Source organism: Pagrus pagrus (assembly GCF_965226575.1).
Source record: "Pagrus pagrus genome assembly, chromosome: 8".
Classification (NCBI taxonomy): domain Eukaryota; kingdom Metazoa; phylum Chordata; class Actinopteri; order Spariformes; family Sparidae; genus Pagrus; species Pagrus pagrus.
In genome coordinates this window covers 11,053,531-11,074,159 of record NC_140192.1, presented here as the reverse complement: position 1 = coordinate 11,074,159, position 20,629 = coordinate 11,053,531, and the positions used below count along the sequence as shown (strand labels likewise).

Here is a 20,629-nt window from a genome sequence, read left to right as displayed (position 1 = left end):
CACCTCTCATGCTGAGATGCAAATCAAGACAACATTGTATTTTTGGAAAGAGAAGTCAGCCCAGATGGAGGCATTTACAGTGATTTCCACCGTTTCACCAAAACTGGAGCCAAAAACCTTTCCTAGACTCCAAAACATGACCCGCACATGAGTGAGAGTATCTTTGAAAAGGGTCTAAAACCGTCCAGATGATCAGTTTGGGTTCCAATCAGAAAATCAAATTCAGCACCACGGACAGCGGCGCAAAATCAAGTGAATAAAAGTTTACATGAAACATAAGATCCAGCCAAAAGCCAGAGCAGAAAGCAGCCAAATGATCTCCAGTCATCCCAGAGAGCTAAGAGCATCCATCCATTTGAGACACAGACTGGAGAACAATAACATCACTTCCCCTTCACTGGCTCTGAGTGAATGGAGGCTCTCAGGGAGAAACTGAGCAGCGGGAGGATGGCTACTGTAAAAGACGAGAAAGACAAGGCAGCTGTCAGTTGTAAAAGATTCAGTCCCCAGCTTCTCTGAAAGCATAAATCTGTGGAAAACTGTAGATGTACTGCTTCACATTGTATTGCAAGCAAATATTAGTACCACATTTCCATGTTGTGTTTGATGCATTCATGTGTAAGAAGTACTCAGTGTATAAGGATCAGCTCTCTTTTTATCAGGTCACTGCAGGAAGTTTAACCTTAGTCTGCAACGTAACATATGGCAGCCATGAGATAATGGGATATAATATAGAGCAGTGGTTCCCAACCTGAGGGTCACGACCACAGTCTGAATGTGAGGGCTCATAAGACAAGACCTTATCCACTCTAATTTTACTTGTGAAGTATTGGGCGTTTTATTCTCTTCCTGGCTCTAAACATTCTGCAGATGTCTTTATCTTAAGAGGTCACAAAACAGGTTTAAGTATTTCCATCTGTAAAAGGCAAAAGTACTAACAATGAACCTCATTAAATGTATTTGTAGCCTTCATGGTGGACAAAATGTAGGGAAGCGGAGCTATAGAGCCAGGGCTGGACTCCTCTCAGAAAAACTCAACTTTTCATCTCTTGAGTTCAAAGACGATCTCAAGACCTGAGCTGTGTGAATAATGTCTGTGAAGATGATGATGAGAGATTTTTGTGCAATTTTGGACCAATTCTGTCTCCAGCAGCAGAGAGGAGGAGGAAGGAGGGAGTGATGATGTTAGGATGAAGGGAAGTTGCGTCTTTGATCCTTCTCATAAAGCCCTATTGTACAGATATGAAGAGAGAGGAGGCTTCTCTCATCACTGATGTGTGTGTGCGTTAGTGTGTGTGTGCCACAGTCGTAGGCAGGGTGTGTTTGAGGCTCTGGCAACAGCTCCACCTGCTGTTTAAGGTGAAGTATTTGGCCAAGCTGCGTTGTTTGTGTCTCAGTAATGTCCGAGTTGGTAATTCATGCAGCCATTCTGATTGTCTGGATCACTGATTCACCATCGTCCTGCACCTTTACACACCTTTATGATTCTTGTATACATTAACTTAAAAGCATTGGTAACATTTTAAGTCAAGTTGATTTGAATTATCTCGCACAAACTCACAAATCACTTCACAATCTGTACAGTACACTGACCTTAGACCCTGATTTGAGTGAGGAAAAACTCTCTAAAACAACATTTTTGAACATGGAAGAAACCACAGGAGAAGGGATCCCTCTCCCAGGATCTTCTAGCAGTTCAGCCATATATCACGTTGTGGAGTCGAAAACAATCTGGCAGCAAGTGGAGAGCAGGCCAGAGTATTTAAGCTGGCGCTGGTGATTAGATGAGCTGCAGGCTGCACGCCCAGCCTCTGCAACGCATCTCTGAAAACACACAGGAAAAACAAAAACACCAAGCACACCACACACACACACACATACTGTAGTATTTCAGTACACTTCCTCCTCATTCAGGCCACCACATGCTGTCCTCACTCCCATCTCCTACACAGAGCTGTGCATTCCTTCTCACGACAAACACTGGGGCACCAAAGTGTGTGTGTGTGTGTGTGTGTGTGTGTGTGTGAGGGAGAGAGAGAGATGGATAGTTGGATCACTCTACATGAGCATCAGCCAAAACTGGAACAATGAGCTCCCTGTTCGATTCCTCCCCTACCTGCCCCCCATGGTTTGTCTCAACGTGATCTGTTGTAACCAAAAGGGCAGAACAACAGTCGAACGAGAGAGGGAGGAGAAAACAAAACAAGCAGTCTGCATGCTTCAAGTTTTCAGATGCTTGATTTAATGAGCTTTGACAACGAAGTACTTTACATTAAGCACAGACAAAAGGAGGGCACGGTGTTTATTGCACGAGCTTCATCGTAAAGAACCACACAGCCTACACTCACAGCATGGAGATACATTGAGTTGATATAATAATAGTATTTTCTCTTGGCTATTTGGCAGAGAGGAACACAGGACAGGAGAAAAAAAAAAAAAGCTGAACACTGTTTCAGAAACATCTGTATTTTAACACAATTTATATAGATTATGACTTTTTTCACATCACCAGTGATGACACAAAGAGGACAACCAGTTCTTGTCATCGCTTGTTATAAATATAAAAACATGACTGGACCACAGAAATCTCAATTTGCCGGTTGCATGATTAACTGGTCAATAGTAGATACAGATATTTCTCAAGTACCAACAAACACAACAGTAAAAGGCACATGAGTGAGAGGTAAAAACAAACCCTGAATGAAACACAACCGCACAGGAAATGGGATTTAAAGGGGCACTATGTAACTTTCTTCAACTTATATTCTTGAGCTGAAGGACCTCTGGATGGGCAAATGGCTCTTTTTGATCCAACCCCACCAAAAGTGTTTTTTTCTCTAATGTTTGACTTGACTAGAAACTCATGTCAGGGAGTGATGATCCCTTTACAGTGAATCTACTTGCGTCTCCCGAGCACAGGCTAATGTGTCCATCACTCCAAGAGTGATTTCCTGAATAGAATGAACAGAAACTTGTTCAGCAAAAAAAAACATTTTCCTTCTTTTCTTTCCAGTTAATTATCTCAGGGCCCCTCAGATTTATCTTGTGACCCACAGGTTGAGAGTCATTCATGAGGGGAACGGAGATCGGAAACTGCATCTCATGGAAAACAGAAGAAAGATGACAAATGGTCTGGATGGAGGTCTGAGGTTACTTTGTCTGTGACTCCCAGTGTCATTGGGTCATTTAGACTCACAGTGAAATACAGCAATAAAATATTTCCCCAACATATTCAAAACACCTTTACACGCACACACACCAGATCACAGAAAAAGATAACTTGACACAAGTTGCACAAGTTAACAGCAAACAATCTCCCAACCATCAATATATTCAACATTCAACTTTCCATAAATACATTTATAAAGTCACAATATAAGTTATAATATCTGCTCCTCTCTTGTTGGGATCATTAGGCTACTTTTTGCATGTTCATACTCTGAACACACTTCATAGTTTAACGGTTTGGCATCTGGCACAGGAATAAAATATATCTTACTTTACAGAAGAAATATAATGCTGGTAATGAACTAAATTAGAATCTACACTGTATAAAAATAATTGGCATAATATAAATGTAAAATCACTCTATTAAAGGCTTAGTTATGGAAGTCACTGCAGTTTATGTGGCTGTAAACTGCAACCAGCTGCAGTCTGGCTCCTCTGGATTTTAGGCACAAGAAGAGACAGAGAGCAACTCTAACTGAGGCAAAATCCAGCATGACACCTGCATACTCACAGTAAACATCAGTAAAACAGCTGCGAATGACCAGAAATGACGTTCTTCACTGAAGGAGGGTATTTTTACAAAGTAGGTTTATAGAGAAAGTGAGCCAGATAACATGAAAAAAGGCTGTAGTTGAGCCTTATATCCAGGTTTTGTTTCACATTTAGAATTTGATGGTGTGTCTCTGGGATGAAGCACCATTTACCACAATTATTTGTCTATCTTTATAATCCCACTTTGTGAAACTGACCCTCGGTCTTGTTAGGTGTCTGGCGCTGAGCAGCAAAACGCTGCACACATCCAGCTGTTCAGATGTGGGCGACACCAAGCCTCCTTTCAGGCTCTGTTTCTGCTCTGCAGCCCCCATCGATGAGCTCTTTAACTTCCAGTTTAGCATCTGACACTGATCTAAGTTCAGCTCTCTGTCTCATCCCCTCTGCGGCTAGTTTTAGGATACAGCAGAGAACTGCGAAAGATCTGTGTCTGATGTCTGGGGAGCAGGAGGCCGCCGCCCTCAGCACGTCCGGCAGTTCAGTCCGTCTTCCAGACCACATTCAGGAACTTCACCACCTCCTCGTAAATGATGAAAACTAGAGCCACATCCAGACACACGCGGCCCAGCCGAGGAACTGTCCCTTTATAGAAACTACAGGTGAACACAAAGAGAGAGAAAGGTGAATATAAAATATGTGTGTGTCAAAAAAAGCCACATTTATTGATGGCATCTCTATATTCTGTAGCAAAACAAAGCAGACTTGTACTCACGCTGCCAAGCCCTCATATCTCATGATCTTTACAGCACAGTCCAGGGTGCTTTTATATTTATGTGCCTCCAGACCCTTTGGAAAGACAAAAATGCACTGTTATTTCTGATCAATGTCAGTAGGTGGCGACAAATTCTCAAGTTTGAATTAAAACACCAGCAAGGTATACAATAACGGCCATCATATTACCTACCTGCATCCTTGTCTTGATGACATCTAGTGGGGTGTTTCCAAAGACGCTGGCTGCTCCTGCTACGGCTCCAAACAGTCCAGTCACCAGTGGATTCATAGCTTTATTTGGATCATCGCCTATTGGAAGCACGGAGGAGTCAGTCATATCGATTGCTTTAAAAAATGTAGTCTTGCTACTGGCAACTGAACGGGGTGACTAGCTGGTGAAATTTTGCGAGCTCACTGACCTTTGTACCAGTTCTTGAGAGAGGTCATGACAAAGAATCGAATAGCTTGGTTGGAGCCTTGTTTAAGGACCGTGGCAGTGAGACCCTGGTACGTCCCTCTTATTCCTGGTAAAGCAGCATATGTGGGTACATTTATGATGCTCCTTTTACATCGTAAACAACATCGTCACAATTTTTAATTAACATGACATTTTCAGCTGCGTTACCCTGTGTGACCAGTAGATGTCAGGTGAATTACATGCACTGGAGCTGGTCTTTACCTTGTTCCCTGACGATCTCTCTGACTCCGTGGTAGAAGCCTTTGTATTTGGGCTTGGCTGAAGTCTGGTCATGAATGAATTTAACCTTCAGAGAGAGAGAGAGAGAAAAAAGGGCGCTTTACTATTAGAGAGAACACAAATGTTTAGTCTAGCCTTCTTTCAAAAAGACTGAGAAACAGAGTTCAGTGAATGTGCAGAGACACAAAATCGAACAATTTAACAGAAAGATTGAAAATGTTGAAAAATTACAAAAGTACACAGACAGATGTTTCATGTTTATTCTATCTAATCTAATCCGAAATCTGACCACGGATCAGTCGGGAACATACCTTGACAGTTTCCATTGGACAGACTATCAGAACAGCCTCCATCACCCCGGCTCCGAGCCCACACAGCATGCCCCTGGTGCTGTCCAGTCGACCGGACTCATCCTTTGCATGGTTGCTGAGGAACTCAAAAATCCCGAACCTGAGCAACAGGACAGAGCCAGCAATGAATTATGGGACAAGTTAACACCTGACTGCAATATCAAAAAGTATTTATAGAATATATGTACAGATAGTACAATTCAGAATATGACAGGATGAAATCTGAAATAAAAAAGGAAATGAAAAACAATATTGAAAGATTTAAACATACAAAGTGTAGACCCAGGAAACAATTCTGTGTAGTGCATTATTTTCATTTATGTAGGGAGGGATGTAAACAACAACAACAAAATGCTTTCCATCTTCACATTTGACTTTTTGCACTCATTGATTTTTGCACCATTTCACTCCTTAATGCAGCTTTATAGTCACCCTGGACCATCTTCCAGTATCTGTTTGTGCTTACTGAAACGCTTTAGTAAAGCAATAGACTAAATGAAAACAAACAGATGACAATAGAAAAGATAATGAGATTCCTTGTATTAGAAAGATAATTAAGCTGCCTCTCATCAGCAGAAATCAGGTGGCAGAGGAGGACGCTTACACTCCACGATCCACTGAGTACAAATAAAAGCAGAGGCACGGATGCACCTCGAGGGAAGAAAACTTCCTTCCAACTCACATTTTTTAGTGGAAAAAAACTGCTGAGAGTGCAGAATGTGCTCAGGGCTTTTACTTTATTGTCCTGCCTGCGTCCTCATTAAAGATGCACCAATAAACTGCAGCGTCTCAGTAACCATCGAGTGACCAGCAACAGCTGCCATGGAAGCCAGCCCAGTGTGTGTGTGTGTGTGTGGTTTATGTATCTCTGCAATCAGAAAATGTTGTGCCAGCGAGTCGTTTACAAGAAAGGTTATTTATAGACGGAATTGAATTGTGGTGAAGGCAGGACGCTGCCCGGTACATTTAGCAAAGAGGCGGGGGAGGACAGACACTTGGTCTTGATGAATGCTTTGTTTTTCCGCTCTTCGTCTTCCCTCAGTCTTCTCGAACCATTTACCTGCCGTCGTCACGGGTCTAACAAAATTCCTCCCTCGCACTCGGCTCATGATATTTCAGTTCTCTTCTCCATCTGCCTTCCTACGACAAGATTTTTCTCTGCTCATTAACCTTCCACATCTGCTCCTGTCTCACTACTCACACAGATTTAGTTGGTTTTGAAAGACAGGCTCCACCCAATTAACTAACTGTCAAGCAAGAACAAACAGCAGGTAAAAATAAATCCATTCGTCTCGCTCTTTGTGCACACCACTTGCCGACTACAAAAACAGCTTTTTAGCTTTGGAGAGGGTAAAAAATGTTATACTTCCCTACAGCTTCCTTGCACGAAGAGCAAATTAATAACCAACCTTGAGAAACAAATGCCATTCATTAAAGCTGCTGGAGAGAAATATGCCAGTGTCAGGTCTGCTCCTGCGCCAATTTACTCTCCAAATTCTCCTCCATTTAACAAGTGGACTAAACTTCACAGTTATAATTTGACACGTCGTGAATTTTGGCCGACATCCACAGTCGGAGGGATGAGTCAGTCTGGACAGCAGAGTGCTGCCCAATCTTCATTAGTAGATCTTTCTGCAAGGTCAGTTATGGTGACAAGAAGAGGTGAAGGAGTGTGAAAGGAGGAATGAATGAAAGAGTTAAGGGAATGAAAAGGTCAAAAGCTTTCTTCTTCGTCCCTCTCATGCCCACCTGACAACCCTCCAGCAGACTGCGTGGTGCTTGATGGTGCACAGGCAATCAGTTAATGGGATGGGGGAGAAGGAGGGTAGAGAGAGATAGGAAGGGGGGAGGAAGGAACATAGAGGAGGTAAAAAAAAGAACGGATCGAACAAACGACTGAGGTGAAGCGATGGTCAAATGGAAACGTGCCAAGCTACTCTCCATAAATCAGATCTAACCGTTCCCATCTCGATGACTTTCAGTCTCTCCGTCATGTTTCATTTTTTCATTCACTTAACTCGTCATGCTGTATTAATTCAGTTATTCCAATTGATTTAGGTAATCTGAGGATCGAACAACCCCCCAAACGATCACAATAGGAATGAATATAAACAGGAATTTATATTTTTACTGAACAAAATCATGTGTAGTTTTTTAAATTTGCCTCTGAACTTAGCTTTTTCTTGTAACTTAAGCTTCTGGAAAGTATTGAAATGAGACGAGGGGAAATAATCCACGTTTGAACAGCTCAGAACCGAGAGACATCTGACACTACTGATGGGCTACGAGCAGAGAGCCTTCTTTTAAGGAGTCCATAGCTAAAACCCACTGGGATAAATCATTGTATTAAATGTACAAAACTTGCACAGAGTAGGTTATATTTTTATATAAATGGAGCCACTTATATGCACATTTTATATACAATATATTCTGCTGACAAGAGCAGAAAGGCGACGTGACTTAAACCTCTCCGCGCCACATTTCCTCAGAGAAAACTCTCCTTAGAGCAGGAGAAAAACCACTCAGACTCCCTCTGGAAAGGCTGAAGGCTGACTGACACACTCATGTGCACGCACACAAACATCCACACAAACACTGTACATAAACATACACACACCCATTGACAGAGTACCGACACAAGTCTCCCTCCCCGTACCCCTATTGAGACCCTGCCTGAGTTTGAGTGGCATCGTTGCTCCGCCTGACTGGGCCTGTCTCTCCATCGCACAGACAGGCTCTACCCTCCAGCGTAGCATGCACGCAAGCACACACACACACACACACACACACACACACACACACAGAAAGAAAGGGAATGAATGAAAGAATGAAACAGAGAAGAAAAAAAGGTGACTATAAAGGCGTCTGGCTGGTTTTGTGCGTGTGTGTGCGTGTGTATGCGCGCACTGCGGTGTGCACACTTGTCTGGAAATAAATGTCATTGCTGTGAAAGAATAACGTAATTATAGCGAAGGCGAGTGTGGCATTTATGCCTTGCATTGTGGGTAATGGACTAGAATAATTGGAGTGTGTGAGTTAGTGGTTCCAGGTAGAAGATCACAACGGCTTAGCTAAAAATGTGCTTTTTACCCCAGCCTTTACTAGCACACATAAAAACTGAAGTGTGTATTCTACTTTTTATACTCATTAGACACATAATATTTTAAAATATTAGAGACTATAATTAGAGAAATACTGAAAAGCTACCCAGAAGCATCAGAAACAGGACCACTGTAAAGAGGAGTCACATGGTTTTACTTTAGAGCAGCAACTAAGGATTATTTACATTTTCTCAATTAATCAATTTGATGTTTCGTCTATAAAAATGTTGATCAGTGTTTCTTGTTTTGTCCACAACCCAAAGATATTCAGTTTACTGTCACAGAGTAAGGAAACCATAAAAATTCAAAAGCTGCAAGAGAATTTAGATTTTTTCTTAATTACTCAAACTGATTAATTTATTATCAAAAGAGTTGGCAATTAATTTAACAGTTGACGATTCATCGTTGCAGCTCTATCTTACTATGTATTTAACAACAACTGATTATTAAGCCAATCATCCAATCAATTTATGTTTGAGATTAGCGACTTTTATCATTACATGGAGATTAATGTCACAAATTTACTCAAATTTGAGTGATTTCAGTCAGTTATTTCACTCACCTGACGGCAGATTTTGGTATGGATCCATACAGCAGCGAGCTGAGTCCTCTGTACAGTCCTCTGACACCATGACCCTGTACCGTCTGCTTCACACAGTCACCTGGAAGAAGACGGACGCTCTGTATTACATCAGTATTTTTGGGTTTGTCCTCCATAGAAATTAGTTTATTTTTTAGATTTGAGTGCATTAACCCTTTTCAGAATATCCCAGCCACCATATTCAACACAACAACAACTAGCAAGTTTTTTTAATAGTATAATACATTTAGTTGAACACTGTGTATTAATTCAGTTATTTATTTGCCCCGTGTCATTCACTGATAAAGATGGCACCAGAAACATCTGTCCTTCACTTTTGGTTTCATCAACATCATGAAAGGGGAAATGGAACAAGCTGAACCACAGGCTGTTTTCCTGAAAAACTTGGTGTTTTACTTTGAACTTTCTTACTCTTGAAGACATCAGTCCAGTTATCCATGTTCTGCTATCAAGCCAAATGCACAACTGAGCTGGAAAAGCAACAGCTGTCTTGAGCGCTCATTAGCACGGTCTGCGATCCTCAGAGCTCTAGCCAACATTAACACAACCAGGGTTTGTGTGTGTGTGTGTGTGTGTGTGTGTGTGTGTGTGTGTGTGTGTGTGTGTGTGTTTGTGTGTCTGGTATGCATGGAGGGTGAGTGTGCATGTGTGCATTGGTCTGTTCTAAGTCATATAAACAAGCACAGTGACAGCCTGCCAGAATCCCTAATGTACCTAGGGATGATGGGTAATTAGATAATGAGCTCCTAAGAGAGGTAGAGAGACATAATGAAGAACAGAACAGAAAATACTGTAGATAGATAGATAGATAGATAGATAGATAGATATAGATATAGATATAGGTGTATATATATATATATATATAGGTATAATTTGTGATAAATGGATATAATTTGAATGTTGCTCCAAGAGGCAACCACTTACTGCGGCTGAGTATACTCTTTGCTGTATCGTTGGTTGTAGTGATTAGCTGCCGTTAGCAAATATAATGTAGAATAGCGTAAAATATCTCCTTCCTTGACATTTTGTGAGTTTTTTTTAATACTTATTTGACAGTGTAGCGAACTTGCCGCACATTTCTTATCTGAAACTAGGGGGACTGTTAGCCTATTGCCTCTACAAAGTTGTTTTATGAGACAGGATGGGCCGGGGCTAGCTGGTTAGCATGCTAAGACATCTCTGCAACACAGTACACTAATGTCTTTGACATGACGTCAATGCTGCTGTTTCTTCACACTCAATTGATTTTTTAAATTTTTTAAATTAAAATTCTGGTGGAGGCAAAAACCACAAAATTGACCAGTGCAAGAATGTTCTGCCTGTAATGAGTGTCCTTAAATTTAATCCTAAATTTGTCTCGAAATATGGGTAAAATATATAAAACGGTCTCTAGCTGAGCGTTACTATTAAAAAAACACACAGACACACGCGTCATACTCACTTATTCCTCTATATTTGGGTGGATTGGCCTTCTCATCCAGTTGTAACTGGGTCTTGACATACTCTGTGGGGAAGGTGATGCAGATCTCTATGCCACCTGCAATTCCACCTGAAAAACACAGAAAATCAGAGCAGATGTTTATTTCTACAAAGCACACAAAGAATAGGCATCAACGAACCTGGAACTGATCAAAAAGTGATGTCTGTCAGGCAGCTTTGTTGACATTTTGCACACCATGTCTGCTTAGCCGCAGCCTAACCAAGCCTGATTCGGTGCCGCATCACCGTTGTGAATTACAAGCTGGTCCCATGACGTCATGGATCATTACAATGACTCCACAAATGGCGTTACCTCCCCAGCCGAGGGAGGAAGAGTAACGAGCCTGGCGAAGGTAAATCAACTGCTTCTGCTTCAGCTAAACTACACAGAGACTCTGCTGTTTGAGGAACAGAGACTCAACACAGTGCCTGCACAGAGGAAAAGAAAGCAAGTAAAAATGAATGAATGAATGAATGAATGTACATGTGAGTGACCTCTAGAGGGTTCAGCCTGAAACTGGCCACAGTCGATGAGTCGAGTAGATGAGGACAAGTGTCCAAACGCGAGGCTGCTGCACAACACAGATGAGTCACAAGGGAAGGAGGGAGCGTGGAGAGAGGGGGTTGACATTAATTAAATTATCCGCTTAGCCTGCAGGGAGGGGCTCCATTACCCAGGCCAAGACCCTCCATTAACTCAATGACACAGACAAACACACAAGCACTCTGTGTAAGGGATGTGGTTACACAGCAACATGCAGACGTGCCCTCCAACTAACAGAAGAAATTAGCTAGCTACAATAACTCTCCTGGTTAATTCTGAGGAACATTTTACTGTACATGATTTGTGTTTGTGCGAAGTCAGGAAAACCCAGAAGCAATTCACCACAAGACCACAACGAGCCAGAGAATGGGCAGTGAAAAAAAACTGCTATGCTTTTTTCTTTCACATGAAAAGTCTGAGTGGTTTCAACAGGAAGTGGTCGTGAATGTCTCCATTTCTTGGAATTACCAGCTGTGATCAGATGTTAATATGTATTTTTAAAGAAAAAAAACCTGTGCCTCACATGCTCAGAAGCTTTTACTTCTCATGCACTGCACAATGTAAAAACAGGTCCATCTTAAAGCTGCTGTAAGTGTAGCACTCGATAACTGATTACTGTTGGAATGTAGAGCTTTTTAACAGCTTTACAGCTTACAGCAGCTTTAAAGCCTTTTATATATGTGGAAAGTTTATGTGGAAAAATTCGACAATCCGCTTGAAAATGATCTATGTGCTGCTTTGATCCAATTCTTCTCACTGTCACTTACGATAGTCAGAAAATGTACATTTCTTACACTCTAACCAGCTTTAACCATGGATTAGGTCGATTGTTATGCAGAGATCTAACAGTGTTTCTTCTTTCAAGATAATGACTAATTTCTCTCAAAGTGATTGAAATAAAAAAAAATGCAGTGCTGAGGACACTGGCAGAGTTTTCATTCATGTTTTTTAGAGAAATACGTCTTGAAGGTTGAAGCTGTTAGTACTGGCTTCACCTGTGTCTGTTTGTGTGTTGGTTGGTTGGTTTTTCAGCAAGAAAAACTACTTTTAGAAATTTCCACAGCACTTGGACTTGGGTCTCAGTGTTTTCTTACTTTCGTTAACATTGTGTGATCAGACGTTTTTCATAATTGTTTGTTCATTTCTGAGGGAATATTGAATGGATCTTGATGAAAAGAGGCATATTAAGTGGCTGGTAGCTACTGTAAGAGTGAGAACAAAAGGGGACTGTTGGGCCTTAACGGACGTACTGTATGTGCTTAACTCAGTGCCATTCTAGTTTTCCTAAGTGTATTCTGGCTCATTTCCCAACCCAGTGACGCACTGGTTCTCCTACATACAGTACATGCATTCATGTCCTCTGCAGTTTGGCTCTCCTCACGTGTCGCTGCTGCCAACGCGACCTTTATCACTGTGATTTTAAGTGCTGCATCATAGGCAACTGGACTTGTTCCAGTATCGCACAGCCCTACTTCGAACTTGTATCACTGTGGCACCGAGGAGCAGAGGCTCCAATCAAGATAAAACCAGATATTTAACCAGGACATGCTTTTTTGGACTATACGTAGATGACACTGCAAATCAGACTTAATACCCTTAACAGCCTCTGACTCATCTGCCTCTCTTTATCTGCATCTCCTCTTCTGTGAGCGGGGCTGATTTAATAAGGAAAATCAATAACACGAGAAAATGTCTTTTACTTCATGCTGCACATTTATCTCACATCCTCATTTATTGTCTCTCCCTTTAATTATGTTTTAAGAAAACTGTGACTCACATATTTTCTGACTTTTAAATTTATCAATTTATCAAATAATATTTTATTTTGGTGTAGCTAATTGTTATGCGGCTATTTGTTTTATTCAATGTGATGAACACGACTTGTATCTTGAGTATTTCAGTTAATATCAGCGCTTCAGTATTGACATCATGCTGTGATGACCGACACAATTATAGTTAAGTGATTATCATCCGTCATTGATTATACCTGGATTCACCTTATCAATTCATTAAAACTGTGAGCACTACGCTGAGTCATGACATTCATTCACACACACACACACACACACACACTTCACCAATGAGCCTAAATTCCTCTAACCTTTGTGGAGTAGCAGTAAGTAAATGTTCACCAGCTGAGTCGTAACAGAAATCACATGAGCTCTATAACGCTCCATGCCAGCCGTCCTGATCCGGGATCAGTGGGTCAGTGTGTCTTGGAGGAGAAGAAACAATAAACCTCATTCATCTGTTCTCTGCATGTGAAAACCAACCAGCAGCGACACACAAACACACTCGGCCCACATGATCAATCCTCATCAGATAAACAGCGCTGGTAGGAGAAGCAGTTTGTCTGTCTTCTACTCCATCTTGCAGCTTACATCCAAAACACACACACACACACACACACACAAACAGTATTTTCAACACACATTTACAGATGACACCCTAAATGACTCCGGTGTAGGTGTCAAACGTGGGTTACATGAGCATTAATCTTGATCTTCACCGGCTCGCTCTCCTCTTCTGCCGTTAATTTTTCTCTCAGCAGCACTTTCCTTCCTCTCTCCTCGTTGCCGACTACTCTTCTCCACACCGTGTCATAAAATCAATGCATCCACATAGATCTTTGACACTATTACTATTACATGAAAAGAAATGGAAACGGCATTGGAGTGATATTCAGAACCCAGAGGTGCTTTAAAAACAGGCAGTCTCTGATACAAATCTGCTTCTACGGACTTGAAATTTCCGCAATCTGGGCAGCGGTTTAATAAATCAGACGTCGGCTGCATGCGTTGATGTACTGTTTAAAGATAAGACTGTCCTTGAGGGCAACATATTTTTTGCCAAAATGAGATATAACGTGGAATTTACTCCTGTATGTGAGTGCTGAACATCTCATCCCAGCACCATAGGCACTAATAAGCTCCTATAACAGCCCCTCTGTAGAGGCTTTCCACAAGAATGTTGAACTTGGATTTGTTCCCATCCAGCCACAAGAGTGTTAGTAAGGCTGGCCACAGATGTTGGGTGATAAGGCCTTGCTCACAGTAAGCGTTCAGGTTTATTCCAAAGCTGTTTGATGGTGTTGAGGTCGAGGCTCTAATAAAGTTATTCCACACCAAACTTGGACAACCATCGCTTTACGGACCTGGCTTTGCGCACTAGGGCACCGTCATGTTCAAAAAGGGACCTGCTGGTTGTGCTGGATGAAAAGTCAGGCTCCCCAGGGGTGCACCCTGGATATTTTTTATCAACTTTCATGGCAATGCATCCCACATGTCACTGAAAAAACTAAAATGTTAGAGGTTGGCCTTATGGGAAGAGTCAGAGGATCACCAAAGTGAGCAGAAACATCCTCTGGGGAGCACGAATGTCTACATGTTATACTAAAATCCATCTTATAGTTGAGACATTTCAGTCAGGGACGTAACCAGGGGGTGGCCAGGGGTGACAAGGCCATCTCCGAAATCTGATTGGCCACCCCATTATCCTAAACTAAAACACCCTTGTAGCAGGGAAAAAATACTTGGTATCTTTGAGTCTAAAGCTAAAAGATACTGTTATATACAGTTTACTATCACATAAGACAAAGATATGACTGAATCCTCACAAATGAGAGGCTGGAATAAGATTAATAGATACAAAATTACCAACATAGTTGTTGATCAGTTTGTAAATGTGCACATTCACAAAAATAATCATGCAAGATGCACACAAAAAAACAACATTTTCTTTTTTCCACCATACAGCAGCACAGAGAAAGCCAGATGAGCAGGCAGACAGCCAGATGACAGGGAGGAACACTTCCTGAAATCCTGTCCTGTCTGCTGAGGTGACTCTAATGAGCATCCAACACATCTGGTCCACCAAGAAACTTCCTCTTTCTAACAATCCAGCATCAGGTACTAAACGCTAGTTAGCACCTTTAAAGCACTTCTGTAGTAAAACCTAAAATTATATCATATATATTTTTGGTGATTTCATTTTCTCCACTCAATTTAACAGTAAAACTCGACCGAAACAGTCACCAATGTGTATCTTTGTGTGTGCCTGTGCTTGTGTGTGTGCACAGGCCAGCAAATTAATAATCAGTTTTGCAGCAGAATCTATCTATTATTCATCCAGATGTTCCTTATTTAGATTATCTCGCACTTTAAATTCTCTGTGGTCTGAAGCGAAGATGTTATTATGTCCATAACTCCAGTCCAAACAGAGAACACAGCCAGAGGACTGATGCACTTCAAACATGAGGTTTCCTATTAATAGTGCCTTAATATTGCTGTTTGCCTTCGCGCAAAAACATGAAAAGAATTATTCATCTGACGTCTGGCCTTTTAGGCTTCCTCTGTCCCGAGCAACACTCCCTGATGCTACAGCGATGACTAATTACAAGACGGATGTGGATTAATTTTACATGTGAGTTGTTAGAAGTGCTTAAAGCCCTGCAGCATGCAGATTGTACACTGTCTTACATGAACAGGACAACTGCGCACAGGTTGTTTCGACAGTGTGTACAGTTGTAGAGAAGGCTGCCAGGCTCTTTACAGATGAAGGATACATTTTAAATTGTATTAATTTACATACATTGTTGATTGATTATAGACATTTGTTAAAGTTAATTTGACAGTAGAGTCTGCTTTCTGAATTTGCCAAAGTTAACTTCTACGATGTTCATGAGCTTTTGAAGAGTCTTATTTGTCTGATGCGCCCCAGCTGATAGTGAACATAGTGGAACAATTAGCGAGTAAAGAGCCAGACATTTCATAGTAAGAAGCTGATTGAGAAATGAGTCTTTCGAAGCCTTTAAAAGATTGTTGTCGGGCAGCTATCGTTCAAGTCTAAGATGCCATGAGTGCTTCTGAAGCCAGCGAGGTAATTACTTGAAAATTGATTACCCTGCTTTGATTATATGACTGACAAAAAAAACTTAGATTTTTTTCAAACGAGTTTCAATCTCTGCAAATGAATTTCTATACAATAGTGTGATTAATTAAAACCAGTGACTGACTGGGAGGCAGAAAATCAATCTCAAAACTTTAGGCGCAGTATGTGTGATTTGTCATTAAGGAGAATTAATGAAACATGCAAAAACTCTGTAATGAATCGCAGTGACATTCACGAATGCAATTAAAAACGGAAAAATTAAAATGTAATGGTCACTGAGTAACTATACTTTAAATCACTGCACCACTTTCTGTTTGTGTGTCCATGGCTGCCCCATACCAACACCTATCTGACAGGCTGTTACAGCGGGGGTGGAGGGGTCGTGGACAGAGGAGTGCACTGTGATTTATTATCTCGCCTCGCAGTGCTCAGGGTCTGCCAGCAGCACAACGGTGGAGGGGAGGTGACTGTGTACGTCACCTGTGACGCGAGGAAACGGGGAATAAGCGCTCAGTTTGACGAGCCCTCTGAGCCTGAGAGGAGACAACCACTCAGAAAAGCTAACTGGCTGCCCCGAGGCGAGAGAGAGCGAGGCGGAGGAGAGGAAAAGAGAGCAGAGAAAGTGGCATAATAGCAAGCCTGTCTCGGTGGAAAACCCAATCTATCATGAAATCAAGATGAAAAAAAAAAAAAGGAACTCTCTCTCTCTGTCTGTCCATCCCTCTGCTTCACAGACTCCCCTCAGCAGGGTTATAAACAAACGCCACAACAGTGTATGAATGCACAACAGCCAGTGAATCAGGACCAGAGAGCCATTTAGAGCACTCTCTCCCCCTCAGGCTTCACACACATAAAACTTCCTCCTTCCGTGTCTCCACTTCAGTTTTAACCAGTGGCTGTTGAGAGGAGACTTGAACTAACCAATAGGAGCAGAAGGAGCTCACAGGCCTCTCTAAAAGCTTTGGACCTCCTCCCCGACCACAGTCTAAGAAGTGAGCTCTCTGATCCATTAAGCTTTGACCTTCTACTTCTTGCTTTGTCTACTTGGAGCCTGCGGGGCATGGATGTGCGGCTCCCTCTCTCAGCACAGACATACTGTGAACCACAACATAAATCTGAAGTAATATTAGGATGTCACACCAGGAGAGGTGTCAGCTGGATTTATGAACTTCCATAGTTGAGTGGGAAGAATCTGTATCCAGCTGATGTAAACTATCAGCTGTGGTTTCTGATGGACGATGTCTCGGATCAGACTCAAAGTGACAGTTTATCCATCGCTGAGTCATCCCAGAGACGCTCTGAACATTAAACCACACACTCACACTTTCATTTCCACATGAAAGATAGAGATAAATGGAGATAAATCAAAAGTTTCTTGACAGCGGGGCCAGGAGGAGTCAGAGGCTGAGACAGAGGATGAAATCATGCTGCTGCTGCAAAACTGGACAGACAGGCTTAAGGCGAGCTAAACGACACAGCGAGGGGAAGAGGGAGCAACACTGGGCCATATCCAGTCAATCAGGCTGCACGGGACCGATGGGGGAAGGGAACGGTCTCAGCGCGGCTGCATTTCCATTTCTCAGCGGCTGACAGGACGACATGAGTCAGGGGAGGAGATATTCTTCACCTCGTCTCACACGTCTTACCACAACATCATCAACTCAATAGTTGTTTCTAAATGTTATGTTCCTTTTGATGCACTAGCTTGTCAGTCAGAGTACTGAATGGTGTATCAGCTCATACAGCGGTGGATAACGTGTGATAGGTATGTCAGAGTACGAGCTTTACGTTGAATTTAAAAGGTCAGAGTGCATATTGTATAACAAGGACATTAATTATATGCAGGATGCTTCTCACTTCATGGTTAAAAACACTAAAATCCTCAAATGCGTGTAGATCTAAAGGTTTGAGCAGGACTGTAGAGGGTGTGTAAAATATTAGGGCATCACATTTTGTTTTAACGTGGCCGGCCTGACCAACCAACCCAAAGCGTCAATATTTGACAAGTCCAGAATGAGACTCAACAATCAACTATCTTACGAATTGGACCCTGAAATAAAATGATGTAAATACACAGCTCCACTAAATATTAAACAAAGGTCTGGTTGTGTTTAGACATTTTTAAGCACAAACGTACATATTATGTCTTTAAGAATGCGAGCACACTGGATCATAAGAAAAGTACTTGTTTAAAGCGCCCGTCTATGTAAAATTAATGTTTTTATTGCAGCCTGTAAGCCAAAAGGCACGTGTAAATTTGGTTTGACCTCAGTTTGAGTAATTTATGTTGCACTTCCTGCTGGGTGCTGTTGTTTTGTCATTACGGTATATGGTGCTTGTTCTCCGCATGACGTGACCATGGTCTAAAGTCAATAACCTGAATCTATCCGTCTTTTTTCTGTCTCATGTATAATAGTAAAGCACGTATTAAAGGATTTTTAACTGTTGGCCAAGTAAAACAATCAACTTGAAGATGTCCACTTGTGCTCTCAAACCTTTTAATGTCCCCTTTTTTCTCGCCAAAAGCATTCAGCAACTCATAAAAAATGCAGTTTGCGAAATAACTAAAATAATCATAAGTTTGTTCTTAATCTTCAATCAAAAGGAATATATTCAGCGTGTAACCGTCAGTGGAGAACAAGGCTGAAATCAGCAGCAGCCTGTGGCCTTAATACAGGAGCATCTCTGAGAGGCTCTTCATCAGCTGGAGCTGCTGCACCCTGATCATCATCAACACACGAGGGGGTCGACAGAGCGGCAGGAGAGGAGGACGGCAGAGTCTGAGCCTCAGCGGGGATAAATGGATCAGATGCAAAAATGGCTACAACAAGTATGACTGAAGTAGTGCTGAAGCAATTGATTTGTTAAAATGTTGATAATTGATAAAACATTTTAGCCATTTTGTCTCACAAGGAACATTTTCTAGTTACAGTTTCAGTGCAGATTTATCGTATTTTCTCTGTTTTGGGTCAATATCATATTTGGCTTCTGATAAAACTAAGAAAACATTTTGGCTCTGGTTACTTGGTGGGCATTTATCAATATTGTTTAACCCATTATTCCAAATCTAATCAATACATTGATCAACAACTGAAGTAAGTGTCAGTGACATCTGTAGCAGCGTTCGGATGACCGGATGGATAAATATTGTCTGACAATTTCCATCATATCAAATGATCTCTTCATGATTTCGCCCCGTAAAGTGTTTAAAATTCAAGAAGAAAGCAAAAATCTTCTGCTCAAGATCACCTGGAGGAACATTAAAGACGTTTCTTGTGTTATATTCTCTCAGTCCTCTCACTTTGACTCATACCTGCTGAGATAGTGTATTGTCTCAGGACTGTCCCCTATCCTGCTGCACGCATCAATCCGCTCTAATAGCATTATTTAAAGCACGGTAGAGGTGATCTTCAGATCAGAGAGATACAATCACCTCAGTGAGGCAGGTAAGATCTGACAGTGGCAGGACAGCACTGTCTGACAGGACACAAGGACAGAGGAAGAAAACTGCTTTCTTCCTCTTGAGCTCTGAAGACTGTTTCTCTCTTACAACACCATCAAAGGTCACAGGGTCAGGATGGGTTGAAGCTGTTGGATAATTTACCTGTTGTTCCAGTTCATTCTCTATCTTTACTGCAGCTCCACTAACTTGAAGCTCCCAGTCGTCAGAGCACAGTGAGACGTGTCAGTAGGTGTGGCAATCCTGCTTGTAGTTGTCCATCTGGTTTATTTAGTGAGTAACTTCCTCAGCCTTCTCTCTCTTTAAGCTGTAACTATACTTAATGTCCTCAACTCAACACTGTTGCTGTTTTATTGTTCTGCTGCTGTTTTGTCTTCAGAGGCTGCCGTCTCTCCAGTACACTTCGCTCCGCTGCGCTCCAGAAACAAGCTCACACAGTGCGTGTGAAATGTGAGGGTAACACTGATGTAATCAACAGTTAGACATCGAGTTGACTTTTTTGACATGAAAGATGAACTTACCTGCCATGATCGCTTTCCCCGGGTGAGTTAATTTCGCTTTCCCCGCCGGCGCCGCTGCCGCCAGACACCGCGGTCTGGGGAAAGGGCTGATAAATGAGCCTCTATCCTGCATTATTACAGTGAAATCTGCCAAAAAAAGAAAAAAAAATCTCCTAGTCTAATAAGGTTTTTGGTTTTTTTAAGTAGGCAGCTTGCAGTTTTTCTTCAAGGAGTCTGGAGCGCGCAACACATGGACCACTCCTGTCTGGTGCGCTTTCAGGTGGATGCGTCCTCACTCTCCTCCAGTCCGGCGGCTCTCTCTGTTGACAGTGGGCGGATACGGGGACTGACAAGGAAGTTGGGATGTTCTACATCCAATATCTGTTATTTGTAACCATGGCAACGCCGTATCACGACAGTAGGACGTAGGAGAGCAAAGCAAACCGGAAGCGAGGAGGGGCAGATAAACAGTTGCGTCCGCGTCCTGCTGCCGCCTGGAAACTTGGCGATTTCTGC

General features: G+C 42.0%; 1 protein-coding gene across 1 annotated transcript; it reads right to left on the bottom strand.

The window, feature by feature from the left end:
- Positions 1-2,244: 2,244 nt before the first annotated feature.
- LOC311261284 (tricarboxylate transport protein B, mitochondrial) lies at positions 2,245-20,470 on the bottom strand. The gene is made up of 9 exons (XM_084359780.1): positions 20,135-20,470; positions 10,682-10,789; positions 9,202-9,301; positions 5,500-5,638; positions 5,171-5,255; positions 4,911-5,015; positions 4,685-4,800; positions 4,493-4,566; positions 2,245-4,373 (listed from the first exon to the last, which is right to left on the bottom strand). The coding sequence occupies exons 1-9, from the start codon at positions 20,244-20,246 to the stop codon at positions 4,259-4,261; spliced, it is 954 nt and encodes a 317-aa protein (XP_084215906.1). The 5' UTR covers positions 20,247-20,470; the 3' UTR covers positions 2,245-4,258.
- Between the last annotated feature and the right edge of the window lie 159 nt (positions 20,471-20,629).